The 13,472-nt window shown below is 29.3% G+C and overlaps 3 protein-coding genes across 4 annotated transcripts; 2 read left to right on the plus strand and 1 right to left on the minus strand.

Annotated features, from left to right (window-relative positions):
* Positions 1-6: 6 nt before the first annotated feature.
* LOC119683293 lies at positions 7-3,108 on the plus strand. Its single transcript, XM_038096938.1, has 6 exons — positions 7-539; positions 1,057-1,155; positions 1,895-1,997; positions 2,065-2,311; positions 2,370-2,480; positions 2,545-3,108. Exons 1-6 carry the CDS (start codon positions 51-53, stop codon positions 3,038-3,040), a joined length of 1,545 nt encoding a protein of 514 aa, XP_037952866.1. The 5' UTR covers positions 7-50; the 3' UTR covers positions 3,041-3,108.
* Positions 3,109-5,501: 2,393 nt separating this feature from the next.
* Positions 5,502-6,314, plus strand: LOC119674578 (ADP-ribosylation factor-like protein 6; the record flags this gene model as incomplete). Its single annotated transcript, XM_038085722.1, has 4 exons — positions 5,502-5,685; positions 5,795-5,923; positions 5,980-6,108; positions 6,168-6,314. Coding segments are annotated over 4 exons (585 nt in total), but the record flags the coding sequence as incomplete, so codon positions are not given.
* Positions 6,315-7,976: 1,662 nt separating this feature from the next.
* On the minus strand, positions 7,977-12,583 carry LOC119682329 (transmembrane channel-like protein 7). 2 transcript variants are annotated; one of them, XM_038095743.1, is made up of 4 exons: positions 12,272-12,570; positions 11,851-12,083; positions 9,947-9,993; positions 9,717-9,874 (listed from the first exon to the last, which is right to left on the minus strand). In XM_038095743.1, the coding sequence occupies exons 1-4, from the start codon at positions 12,429-12,431 to the stop codon at positions 9,802-9,804; spliced, it is 513 nt and encodes a 170-aa protein (XP_037951671.1). In that variant the 5' UTR covers positions 12,432-12,570; the 3' UTR covers positions 9,717-9,801. The 2 variants fall into 2 exon arrangements, with proteins under 2 accessions (XP_037951670.1, XP_037951671.1); XM_038095742.1 differs by lacking the exon at positions 9,947-9,993 and having other exon boundaries at positions 7,977-9,874; positions 12,272-12,583.
* Positions 12,584-13,472: the final 889 nt, after the last annotated feature.

A 13,472-nucleotide genomic window follows, 5' to 3' on the forward strand; every position in this document is an offset into this window, starting at 1 on the left:
CAATTTGTGGTAGTTTAGAAAGAAACCAAGAATCACATATAGTAAAGGCAATGAATTTCATGCAACAAAAAGGTGGTAGCCTCGAACGTAATCAAAAATTATCGGATTCTTATGAAATGATGAGAAATCGTGTAAAGCGCAGTAGTAGCTTAGAACGTTCAATTACACACAATAGTGTTATGAGATTTATGATGCAACCAGGTAATTACGAAAGAAAAACTTTTTATAATATGCGCCGCAATCAATTGAAATTAGAAGAAGAACCTTTAAGAGAAGATATCTATGATTTTGGAAGAAATTTACCAGACCCTGCTATTAATAAAGGAGTCTGTACAGCAGTTGTTCAAGAGTCGCCAATACCAAATTTGAATTGCGAAAATTTTTCAAAGAACACAACATACACACCAATGGCGCCATGCACAACGGGAAGTCATCCAATTAATGAAATACAAAATTATAATAATTACCCTTTTAATGAGGTAGTATCTGATCCTCAACATCAACCAACAGTGGCAACATTTCAACATAACGACACTCAGGTTTGAACAAAAGGCCCTTTGAATTCTAGCTTTTTCAGTTCATTTTTATTTCTTTAAGTTCGAAAGTGTACGTTTTGTTCAAAGTATTTAAAAGTAGTTGATATGATGAACTGATTGAACAAGTCAATCACAATTAGCAGTTTTTTATTTGTAGATTTTACGTTTGCATTTTGTATTTCTTTTTTTGTTTTTTTAGATATATTTAATGTAAATGTAAAGGAGCTGTACAAATAGAAAAATTTTGTTAAGAAAGCAAATCTTCGAAAAAATTATCTTCAATTTTTGTTTTTTGTTTTTTTTTGTTAAAATTTTTGCTCTTCTCATAACCAAGTTGGGAGCAGAAAGTGGTCGTCTAAAGAGACGAGTGGCTCCGGTACGTTAATCTTTTATTTGTACAGCCTTTAAATTATCACCATTCACCTTAATTATGAATATTATTTTTAAGTTTTAAGATTTCTTTTTTATTTCTACTTTGTTTTTTAGTTAAAACTAAAACATTTTTTCCCATTTAATATAGAGAGCATCCGAAAATATATCTTTTTATAATCAACATGCATATAAAAAGAGAATTGAGGATTCTAAATGGACCGGATCAATCAAAGGCGCAGAAAATATGGTAATATATTATAATTCAAAAAACTTATATACATACATACAATAATGTGACCATAACATCACACATACCACAGACATCGTTTAATCTCTGTGGTTCCTAAGAAACTTGGCGAGTGTATTTTGTATGGTTGTGGGAAAAATATTAACTTACCGTACAAATCTGTGTATTAAGATTATTTATTACCGATGGCTTTGCGTCTACGATATTAGATCATTTCCAAAAGCTATAGAGACATCACGTGCACCAAAATTTTTTTAACCTGAGTTCTATTTTTCGATAAAGCTAAAGTTGTGGTGATGTGCCTTTCACATTTTTCTCCAGTTCTTTCACAATAGCTGGCATGTCTAATTTTTTCTATTAAAAAACATTCCCAATTATTTTATATGTTTATATCTTTGTATAAATGTTGATGAGAGCCTTTTTGAACCAGTTCGTCAGTCATATTTTTAGTCTCTGTTCTGCAGCTTCCGAGAATCTAGTATATGTAGATCATTCATATTTTATATCACATATCTATATATATTATATATATATATATATCATATATATATATATATCATATATATATAATATATCATATATATATATCATATATCTGTATATATCATATATCTGTATATATCATATATCTATATATATCGTATATATACGATATATATATATTATCTATATGTAATAAACTGTTTTTTTTCTTTATTTTTATAAAATTGCATCGCTTGACATATTCATTTCTTTCTAGGAGAAACGTTTCAGTTTGAATATTTTAAATTCTTCTGATAATGATTCTTTAGCGTCTGGTCCGTCAAGTCTACCCGATTGTATTCAATTTAAAAAGAAAAAAGGTGGGGTATATACGAGCTCACATATATTTAAAAGGTTTTAACTTTTTTTCACTTTGAATATTGTTAGACGGTAATAATCAAATGTCAAATAGTGATACAAGTGATAAAGCTGGACGGCATATAGACCGGAACAATGATGAAGTTTATGTCGCAACTACGAGCGTAGTGAAAGCAATTATGATGTTATCGCAAGGTGTAGAAAAATCCAATGCTCAAAGCTATTTAGACTTAGTGAAAACTGTGGGTTTCGAATTGAGAAATCTACTTAAATCTGTTGACAAATTATCATATGTGTTCCCCGCTGAAGCACACAGGTAATAAAATTTAACAATTTTTTAAGTTCAGTAAAAAACAAAAATCATATATTTACAGAGAAGTGGAAATGGCACATAAAGTACTTTCAAAAGACATGCATGAGCTAGTTGCTGCAATGCGGCTTGCTCAACAATATAGTGACACAACTTTAGATAATGAATACAGAAAGTAAGTAGATATATTTTAATAAAATTATATTTATAATAAAATATATTTTTTTTACGTGATATAGAAGTATGTTGTCAGCAGCACATATTTTAGCAATGAACGCCAAAAATTTACTCGATGTTGTTGATTCAATTCGTCAAAGGTACACAAAATTATTTCCTCCACAACAATCGCAACAAAATTTGTTTGTGTTACACAATCCCAATCAAAGTAATTTACATTCTTCGAAAATCGATATACAGGAACCACCTACTGTTATCTCATCAACAGGTAAAAATGAAGACGGATATGAAGTTATGTCAACCGAAACATACCAAAATACTTCAAAAGCTTCTGACCCCTGCATTTCTCAAATACTTGATGAAAATAGTTGCACGAGCAGGGATGGGGTAATATCAAAATCGATGGAATTGATTCAATCGAATTCAAGTTCCATTAGCAATGCCGACTCTTTGGGAAGTATAATTATCGATAAACCACTCAAAATAATTGAAGACTCAAATAATTCTGTTAATAATCATGTGTACTCTAATACCACTTCTCTGCATGGACATGTGTAAAACATATTCGTCAATATTAATGTTTTGTACTTCATAATACTAATATTATTATAACTTAACTATTTTTTACTATTAATTTATTACATAACTAAATTTGTAAAATAGTCGAATAATAATACAATATAATAAATATAAATATTTTTTAATTTAACGTATGACAGAAAATCAAAATTATTTTGCTATACAAAATGCTATTGGACGTTTATCAAAGTTATTTTATTAGCAGTTTCATAAAAACATGTATCAGTATCGAATTCAAGATGGGTTGTATAACGTTAGATCGACAAATTATATTTTATTACTTTTTGCTATAATTGTCAGTATACAATAATACATAGAGAGGCAACAGTTATAGATAGTAATAATTGCCTACATGTACTACGCTTACAACTCGTAGAAAGTCATTTCAGGTTAACTAATACATGGTCAGATATCTAGAGACATAATGGCTCATAAGCTGCCATTTTCAATATAACTATTCCTGCCAAACATATAATCCCAAAACAGATAGTACAAACATTTGCGTGAAAATGCTACACTGCTTCGCTAGTCGGGTTGAGAGTTTTATAATATAATAGGCTATGAATGCAAACCGACCTTAAAGATCTATTGTGCGCAAGCACACATATTAGTTTGTTTCATTTGTTTTAAGAATTTTAGAGTTTTAAACTGAAATACAACTAACACAATTTAAGAAACTAAGTCAAATTTTGTTTTTTTAAATAAATAATTTTAAAACATAAAAAAATATGATGGAAACTACATCTTGGAGCTGGAAGATTTCAAAACTTTTCACAATTAAAGGCTGCTTGTAACGAACAGTTAACACATCAGATCTTACTTCAAAGATTGGAGTTATTGTGGACTTATCCACAATATGGGTAATGTCATGGGACAATGATTTCAAATACTGGCTCTACAGTCGATAAATCTATTTTATTGTATTTTTTAACAAAACTGTTTCTTTTTTATATGATGCATCGGAGACTGATAGATAGTCTTTGAGTCTTTTAAATAAAACTTAAAAATAGACACAACAAAAATAATACTCATGGTTAGAAACCCTATTTTTACTAAATTAATATGTGATAATTTACGAAACATATAACATAGTAAAAAAGTTACGTTAGTTGACAATTTAATTACCAACTGTTTAAGTGTCGTTAAATTGCAAAAAGAGAAGAACCCAACACTACAGTTTAGGGCATCTAGATCTAAGTTATGAAGCCAGTTGTCATCGTCAACGAAGTGTTCTTTAGAAATTCTTTCGGAGTTTCATCGTTCACAAGAAAGGTAAAATACGCATGGACACTGATCTCATGTGTTGCTTGAAGAATACATTTTTAAGCATTTTGATTTATTGTAAAAGCAAATTAGATTTGTGATTTATCGGAACATTCAAGAATTTCAACCTGAGATTGACTGACGTACAACTTAATATCTGTATTTTTAATTTAAAAACATTTCCCCATTTTAAAATTTGCAAATCAATTCAAAAATTTATCTAATTTATGCTACATAATAACTGGAGTCAATTATAGTTCCCTATAAGCTTTGCCAAAGTTTCTAGATGGTTCTAACCCTTGGATTTTTAATAATACGGTAGCAGAATGGGCCTATAGGTCTATGTGAATCCCCTTGGGATCGCTGGCATACCCTAAACTAACAAATGGTCCCCTAATGATTTGTGATTCGATTTTATTCATGAAAGCCTATAATGTCTCATTAACAATATGGACTATGACGCGGGATTTTCATTTTCGTAAGCTAGTTATGATAGGCAAGTGTTTGTATATTAACTTTCGCAAACATTATTAAAGTATTCATTACATCCCGGATCATCTTATTATGGACTATGACACGGGTTTTTCATTTTCGTAGGCTGGTTATGACAGGCAAATATTAGTATATTAACTTTCGCAAACGTTACTAAAGTATTCATTACATTTCAGACAGTCTTATATTGTATATATATTGAATCTTACTTGAATAACTTTTTTTTTACGTCTAGTACTTAATTTATAAAGTTTTTAGTTATTCATTACATGCCGGACAGTCGTATTACATTATGTATATTGAATGTTACTTGATAGTTATTTATTTTTTTATTCATTATAAATATATAATACAGAGAATATCTTCTTCTTTGATATAATATATGTTATAGAAAATCTTCTTTGATATAATGCTTCAATTAAAGCAAGTATGGTAACCACAAAATTATAAACTTAAGGTTTGTTATATATTTTGTTTGTTGCATAGCAACTTTCAAACCCATAAAATCAATATGCATAAAGAAAATATTTGATTCATTATTGGCATATATATCTAAACTTGTAGTTTTTGTAGTAGAAATTACTATTTTATTTTCTATTTACGTAACTAAATTCGAATGTAAGTTTTTTAAATTGTATCAACTAATATTTGTTGTAAAGTAACCAAAATATATTTTAGTTACTAAAAGCATATAAGTATGTTCGATAAATTAGCAAATATTTTAAAGATAAAGAAGGAAAAAATGACAATATTAGTTATAGGCCTTAATGGTGGAGGAAAATCAACTATTATAAATCATTTTAAGAGTTTAAACGAGCAAACTACTATAACAGTTCCAACAGTAGGTTTCACAATTGAACAGTTTCAGAGTAAGTACGAGTACGAGTACAATCTAAAAACTGAATATCTATCTCTAGGCATACGTCTAGTCTACAAGTTGTCTTTAAAATTTAAATAAGTATAATAAAATCTTAATAGATCAAGGAGTACATTTCACAATCATTGATACATCTGGGGCAAGGAGACATAGGAATTTATGGGAACATCATTTTAAAAATTGTCAGGGTATTGTATACGTGATAGACTCCAGTGATAAAATGAGGATGAGTATGAATATATTATAAAGTTACAATATTAAAATTAAATATATGTTTCATTTCTAGTTGTTATAAGAGATGAAATAAATTTATTTTTAAATCACCCACACTTGGAAAATCGAAAAATTCCAATACTATTATTTGCTAATAAACAAAACTCTGAAGATGCAATGTCAAGTTCCAAAATTGCGACTGGTACTACCGATTTCTATATTATGAAGTAAAAAATATTAAACTATTAACGGTTATTTCAGTGTTGGGTTTAAATGAGATTAATAATAATCCATGGTACATTAGTTCAAGTGAAGCAATTTCAGGGGTAGGGCTTGAAGAAGGAATTCAATGGCTAGCAGAACAAATTCGTTTATCAGTACAAAGCTCTAAGCATTCCAAATGAAATATATGAATAATCAAATTATTTTATGTACATATCTTCACAAAATTTTAATAATAAATAAATAATGTTCAATGTATAGAAAACCAAATAGTGAAAAATGATGAAATTAATATTGACATAACTAAACTTAAAACATGACAAATTATTTAGTTACTTGGGCATAATATTTCAAAAGAGCGGTAAAATACACCGAGTTTTGAACCGAGTGCGAAAAACAAACATTCTTTAATATCAGTACACATTTCATCCATGTTTACAATCTTAGACAAACCAGAAAAAAATCAGGAACGAGAATGTAAGTGTACCAAATAGTCATAGAAGTATTTTGTTATATGGAGCTTAATGAAGATCTATTGGAAAAATGGATTTCAGCAGAATCGAAGCTATTGAGATGAACTTCTTTCAGATAGCGAAGCGAAGATAAAAAATAGGAACAAGAAAATACTTTCAGAAATCGGCTTGAATGACGAAAACTTATCAAAACGCACCCCATGCTTTAAAACAAAACGGGTTTAACTAAAGAAACTTTATGGACAGATCTTTTACTTTGGATGATTAATAGAATATATAAACTTATCAGCTAGATGTTAATTCGCAGAATTATATTAATGTCTTCATAAAGATTGTGGTTCATTTCGATGCGGTAGTCGTCGTTAACTCGTAGAGACTCAAAGATCTTACGAAGAACTTTTCTCTCGAAAACTACCAGGGCAGTTTCATCATTATGTGATAACGCAGATTCTTCTGCGGCATACAGTAGTATTGATAGCATGAGCGATAGAGCATAAGTTTTGTCTGTCGAAAGAGAGAGTTCTGTATCCCAATTGCCTACTACGCCATATGAGCTTCTATTGGCAATGATGATTGTTTGTCTGATATACAAGCTGAAATCGTTGTTTGTTACGGCAGAGCCAAGGTATATAATCTTCTTGACATATTCGCAAATATAAGCGCAAGCTACCAGTGCGACGTTCGAATAAATCACATTTCTAACAGTATTCGACATATATATTTTGTTTTGCCCTCATTCACTGCTAAGGCCCAAATTTGCAGATTCGTTTTCAGTACGAGTAGCAGTAAAGGCTGCAACATCATAATATTCCTACGTCAGACCAAAAGAACCAGAACATAAGCACATGGACAAAGTTGTAACAGGCGTTTAAGTAAAAGTTAACCAAACTTTTACTGGTTAATAATTTAATTATATGTTAACACAATGGGCATGTAGGCCTAAGTAGATTCCCTGCTATCGCCGGTATAACCTAACTTAAGCTACTGGTCGAAAAAAGACACTGACATATAAGGTGAAACTTAGTTTCTTTCGTCTCTGCAGAACCATAACCTTGACAAAAGTTGTTATAGGATTGACTAAGTCTCATTGCATAACTTCGATGAATGGTCAGCAACGATACCATAGTACCAAGTAGGTTTTGCTTAAGTTGAAACAGTTGACTTCTTGAATATGCTATCCACAATGCATATATTTTAGTGATTAAGAATACCAACAAAATAAAAGAATTGAAATTGTACACTGTTTTGATTTTAAAGTAAATTTTATTAATATCTTGAAATGTTGAACATAATGTTTCATATACAGAATTATTATATATATTAAAAACTTTTACTTTATCTAAAATCATATAGAATATTTTATGTGTGTAATTATATTTTAAATTATGTTTTACATTCATCCGGTTTTAAATTTTGTTCGTGCGAATTATGCTGTTGCTTTAAAAAAACACTTAAACGAGTTAATAAAAATTGTTTATCGTGGCCTTCCAAAACAAGTTGATTTCTTAATATATTTACTAATTTTTTATTTGCTTCGGACACTGCATAGAAATAATAGGCACAAAATAGAAGTAATATTAAACTTGGTATCGCAAATTTGGCTGTTCCTAAAAAGAGTAGAATATCTTTTAAGAATTGTGGCATTTTTAAAAATACCGTCATTGGTGCATCCCATACAAATTGTAGTCCACCAAATGGTCCACAAGAACTGGAGGGTGTTACTACTGCTATTACATATATAACAGGCAATAATACTATTAAATACGATAATAATAAAACAATTAAAGATATTGATTTACATCGTGTACTACCATATAGCAGTTTAGACGGATTAGAATTAACTAAACACTGAAACTTTTTTATATAAAACATGAAAAACATAGCAATCGCTAAGACAGCATGTATAACGGGTGCAAAAAAGCTACTAAGCCAACAAATAGTTTGCATATATACTACATCTAAAATATGTTTTGGCAAATCAAAATCTTGTTCTCCGAAATGTGTTATAATATCATGCTTTACATTTTTCGCACATAACGCACGTGGAAAATTAATACAAAACGTGAGAAGTACATGACATATAAAATCAGTTAAGATTAGTTTATAGAATTGGCAACCTACAAATGTTTCCCAGCAACCATGTTCATCCTTTGCATAATTACCGTTTGGCGTGGAGACTATTAAGTAAAATTGACTTAATAAAATTGCTAAAGAGACGAATCTCAATAGTGATATTCTTACAAGATTTATTTTGACAGTATATAATGGTGAATATTTTTCAAATTTAGAAAAATAATTGAAAAATGTCGGTAATATCAGATTAGAACAAATAATTAAAATATAAGGAGCGTAAGCTAAAAAAAGCATTAATATTGTGTGATCATCGAAACTATGTTTGAATATGTGTTGAAAATTTAAAATAGAATACTCTAAAATATATGAAGAATTACCGTGTCCTTCTTCGATCAACTGATTCTGTAAGCTAATATTTAGCAGGAAATAAATCATAAAACTAAAAAGTGATAACAGCATTAATATTATGATGTTGACAACGATTCTGGATAATGTTAATTTGATCACATAATTTTTGGTGCGATGTCTACGTTTATATTCTAAATATTTAAGAAGTAGTAAATATTTTATTTCATTAAAAATAGCTTTGTGTTTGATTTGTGCAGAATTCTTATTATGTATACAAAAATCCCAGCCACTAAAGGCTAAATTACAAAAATCTGTATTCTGCCATTTACCATTGATAATGCGATCTTTGAACTCATGATAAGCATTTTTCAGAATTGCAAATAAAGATATAAGTAAATTCAAACCAAAAATAAAAAAGTAAGCAAGAGAAAAATCATAAAAATTTTCTGCACTCATTTTAACATTGGAATATGCACCATAAAATATATATGTATTTTTTAATAATCCAGTTCCCTTGATGATATCTACTACGTTTGAAGAGCTATAATGATCATCAACTGGAAAAACATTATCGCGCTCTGGTTCTGAACTATTTAGCCAAAATATATTTGGTAAAATAAGAAATAGTAAAACAAAGACAAACATAACAGTGTTAAGCACAAAAAGCCAACGTATAAATAAAAAATAACTTGTTATGCCTGTTCCATAGTTTCCTTCGATCTTCTTTAACGATGAATGCCATAGCTGCATCTTTGTGAAAAGCTCAGTAAGTGATAATCTTAACCTTTGCCATATCTTACGGTGTTTCCATTTGAATTGATTGAATCCTTGAAGTCGGAGTTTAGTAGCATTCTGCAAGATAAGTAGACAAACATTTTAAACATATACATAAACATATACATTAGAAAAGTTTTATATATTTACCTGTTGTGATTTACGTAAATCAAAAAATAAAAACGATGATAATATAACTAAAATTAAAAAAAAAAACAAAGGCATATAAAAATATTTAATAATAAATAAAATCTACTAACTTTCATTATTTTATCCATGTACTAAAATTTTCCTAGTAACCTTTACACCTTTTGCATTTTATTAATATTAGAAAAATGTCATTCTTTATACAAAATCATTTTGCCAGTAAAGTTGAAAACATTAATGTTTTCAATATGTTGGTCCTTCGAAATCATACTATAATCTCAATGATCAGCTTTACTAAAACCTTTTTTTTTTATTCTCTTTTATGTTGAACCTTGCTAACAGTCTGCAATAAGACTGGACAGCTAAATTAGTTGTCATACTAAATTAGTTGTCCGCTCATTGTTCTTAGAAGCAATATAGAATTTGTTATAATATATTGACCAGTGAACGAAAATAAACAGTACATTATCGTAGTGTACTACTCATATCTGAAACATCAAACATTTTTTGTGTCCGCGAACACAAACTCTGAAATTTTATTTTACTGTTTGTGTTTTTTTTCCCGAAGGTAGTGATCTTTTTAGTGTTCTTTTCCCGAAGGTAGTGATCTTTTCAGTGTTCTTTTCCCAAAGTAAAATAAAATTATACAATTCTTAAAATTTTTTCAATTGTTTCGAATTTTTTTTAATGTAACAAACTGTTCGTTTTATGTTTTTTATCAAAGATGACAAACAGTACACTATGTTCGATACTTTAATGTTTGTTTTTATTCACTGATATTGACTAAGCATTTTAAATTTATAAAATCCATTCATTGCTGCAGGAGTCATCGGTAACTACTGTTTACATATAATACGTAGAAAATTAATACTCAATTTCGATTAAATTACAGAAGATAGTAATGTTCAAAATGAAGTTAATGCATTTCCTTAATACTCCGTACAATTAAGCTAATGTCTTTGGCTACCGTATTTCTTATAATTTGACTAAAATTAGAATCTTCAACTACTGTAGCAAGAGACTATTTTTTAAATGTGCATAGGGCATAATACTTTGCAATGCAGTTACGAGATTGTTTGTTTTCCTTTTATTTTATACATTAACAATACTCGAAAATGTAAACCCAAAGTTTTGTTACATTACTCTAAACTTTAATCTTACTAACGCTTAATAATTCTTATTGGGATAATACAATTGCCTGCAGACAAGCTAAAGAATCCATGCCGTATCGATCAAAAGCCAGAACTAGGGAGCTACTTAAGCTGAACAGAAGTGGCATCCGACATGTCACAGGGTTTCTTATTGGGCGTTGTGGAATTAAAAAACAATCTATAGAACCTTGGTATTACTAGAAACGATACTTGCAGACTTTGTTGCGGAGAAGAGGAAATAGCAGAACTCATTCTATGTCACTGATAGTCTCTCCAAACTCAGACTTTGGCTCTTATCTACTGCCTATCCACTTATAATCTCTCCAAAGGACTTAACTGCTACTCGTCTATGGTGGCGACAAGTTCCCAACCCGTTGTTTCTAAAATCTAAAAAGTAATAATTCTTATTAATATTTTTTTAACTTTAATCCTTACTGAAACTGGAAATCGAAAATAAACAAAAATATATAATATTGAACTTTTTAAAATTATACATAATCTTAATGAAATAAAATATATATGTATTTATAAGAAAAGAAAGAGTTTTTTATATATCACAACAACTGTATGAGGCTCAATTAAATTGCTATCACTATATATAATTTTATATATATATACGTATCATATGTCTTTTTTTTATATAATACTTTGATTATAATGGCTTGTTAGAATAAGGAAAGCCAGTAAGCTTCTCATAATTTATTCACACAATGTTGTATCATGTTTCTCCTACATATTATATAAATCAATTAGTACCTGTAATTTAATCTTAAGTTCCTTTTTCTGTTCCATTGGCACAGGTATTAACTTTATTTGTAAAATTTCTTCCCATATTCGTCCTTCATCCGTAAGTACTTCTGATAAATCTGGAAGCAATGAATTTTGCAATTCATTGTTTTTATATGTATTTCTTTTGGTTGTAGGGATTGGTTGCCAATACTTATTAGGTTTTGTATCTTTTGAATCTCTCTGAATTCTCCTACAAGTTCCTGAAATATAAAATGTAAACCTCAATATATAAAGTGTACAATTGATTTTCCATTTTAAAATTGATTTAAATCGCATTATTTTAAAATTAATATATTAATCGTATTCAAATGTATTTTGTTTAATTAATAAAAAAGATATTACAAAATTTCAAAATGTTTATTCGAAATTTGTTGTAATCTCAACTTACCCAAGCGATTTTGTTTTGATGGAAGAAGTGTTGTTATTACATTATCAGTTGGGAACCCTTCCCATTCGGAGCTATAAGTTTCTTGATAAAACTCTCCACCTGCTTCTTCCCAATCTAAAGCATTTTTTTGTTTAAAATTCTTACGAAAACTTTCTGCCATTATATTTTGCACTCAAAATTTTTTTGTATTCTTTAATTTCGATGCATGGAAAATATTTGTTGTGTCGATAATAAATAGATACCCGGTAGAAACTACACATCGCTCTGAAACAGACACAAGGCGCTCTTACACGTTTAAAAGCATAACTTTTATTTGCATCACACATTTTAATATGAATAGTTTAGTGTGGACTTGAGGTAAAATGTTTTTACTCACCACGAAATAGTATGTTTACCATATTCACAAATATTCCATATTTATTTTGGATACGTTTACTATATACCACAAATTGCTTAATCAAAATTTTATACAATATAACATTCTGAATATTATAATATTTGGTTTTCTGTGGCTCGCAAGTGTGGTAAGAAAAACATGCTGGCCTGTATTCGTTAAGCGAGACATTGGCATCACTGTTGCAATCTGTCAATTGTTTTGTATTCAGCAATATTCGCGATATATTCAAAAAGAATAATATATACAATAACTTAAAAATATATATTGCATTACGCATATTTAGTATTTTAATTATATTGAGTACAACAACCATAATAAAAACAAACATAAAACAAATTTATGAAATTAATTAATTAATTTTTTTTTTTTTGCGGTACAAATCTGCAGAATCGGTTTGTTTGTTTATGATCTTGTCACTCCAGCATGGGTGAGTTATGAGTTAGGTTTTTATTTTAACTTGCGTACACAATCAACAGCACCTATAACACCAGGAAAAAGTGTCGCATTAAAGAATCAGTGTGACACAATCAGTTAGTGAAATGCATATTAACAGTATTCTTTTCAACTGTAGAAGTGGAATTCTTATATACTTCTGCATCAACTTACCCTGAATAATAAAAGCTTCTTCTTTTATTACGAAGCATAATGATGATTTGCTCATTGGGCATACAAAATTTTGTCCTATGTCGCGTAAAAACGATCTTGCATAAAAATGCAGCGCAGCCGTTAGCCTTATATGCTTTCGTATATAGGTATTTCTGACCGCAATCCCCATAAACGGACTCACTTCTTCCAAAAGATGTA

This window comes from Teleopsis dalmanni, chromosome 2 (genome assembly GCF_002237135.1).
Source record: "Teleopsis dalmanni isolate 2A chromosome 2, ASM223713v2, whole genome shotgun sequence".
NCBI classification, from domain to species: Eukaryota; Metazoa; Arthropoda; class Insecta; order Diptera; family Diopsidae; genus Teleopsis; species Teleopsis dalmanni.

What these genes read in the sequence shown, in the direction of transcription:
- LOC119683293 (XM_038096938.1), top strand. Translation starts at nt 51, where the DNA reads ATGAATTTCATGCAACAAAAAGGTGGTAGCCTCGAACGTAATCAAAAA. An exon ending in TTCAACATAACGACACTCAG is followed by an intron (nt 540 to 1,056) that starts GTTTGAACAAAA and finishes CATTTAATATAG; the next exon opens with AGAGCATCCGAAAATATATC. An exon ending in TCAAAGGCGCAGAAAATATG is followed by an intron (nt 1,156 to 1,894) that starts GTAATATATTAT and finishes ATTTCTTTCTAG; the next exon opens with GAGAAACGTTTCAGTTTGAA.
- LOC119682329 (XM_038095742.1), bottom strand. Translation starts at nt 12,431, where the DNA reads ATGGCAGAAAGTTTTCGTAAGAATTTTAAACAAAAAAATGCTTTAGAT. An exon ending in ATCAAAACAAAATCGCTTGG is followed by an intron (nt 12,084 to 12,271) that starts GTAAGTTGAGAT and finishes TTTATATTTCAG; the next exon opens with GAACTTGTAGGAGAATTCAG. An exon ending in AACTTAAGATTAAATTACAG is followed by an intron (nt 9,875 to 11,850) that starts GTACTAATTGAT and finishes CTTATCTTGCAG; the next exon opens with AATGCTACTAAACTCCGACT.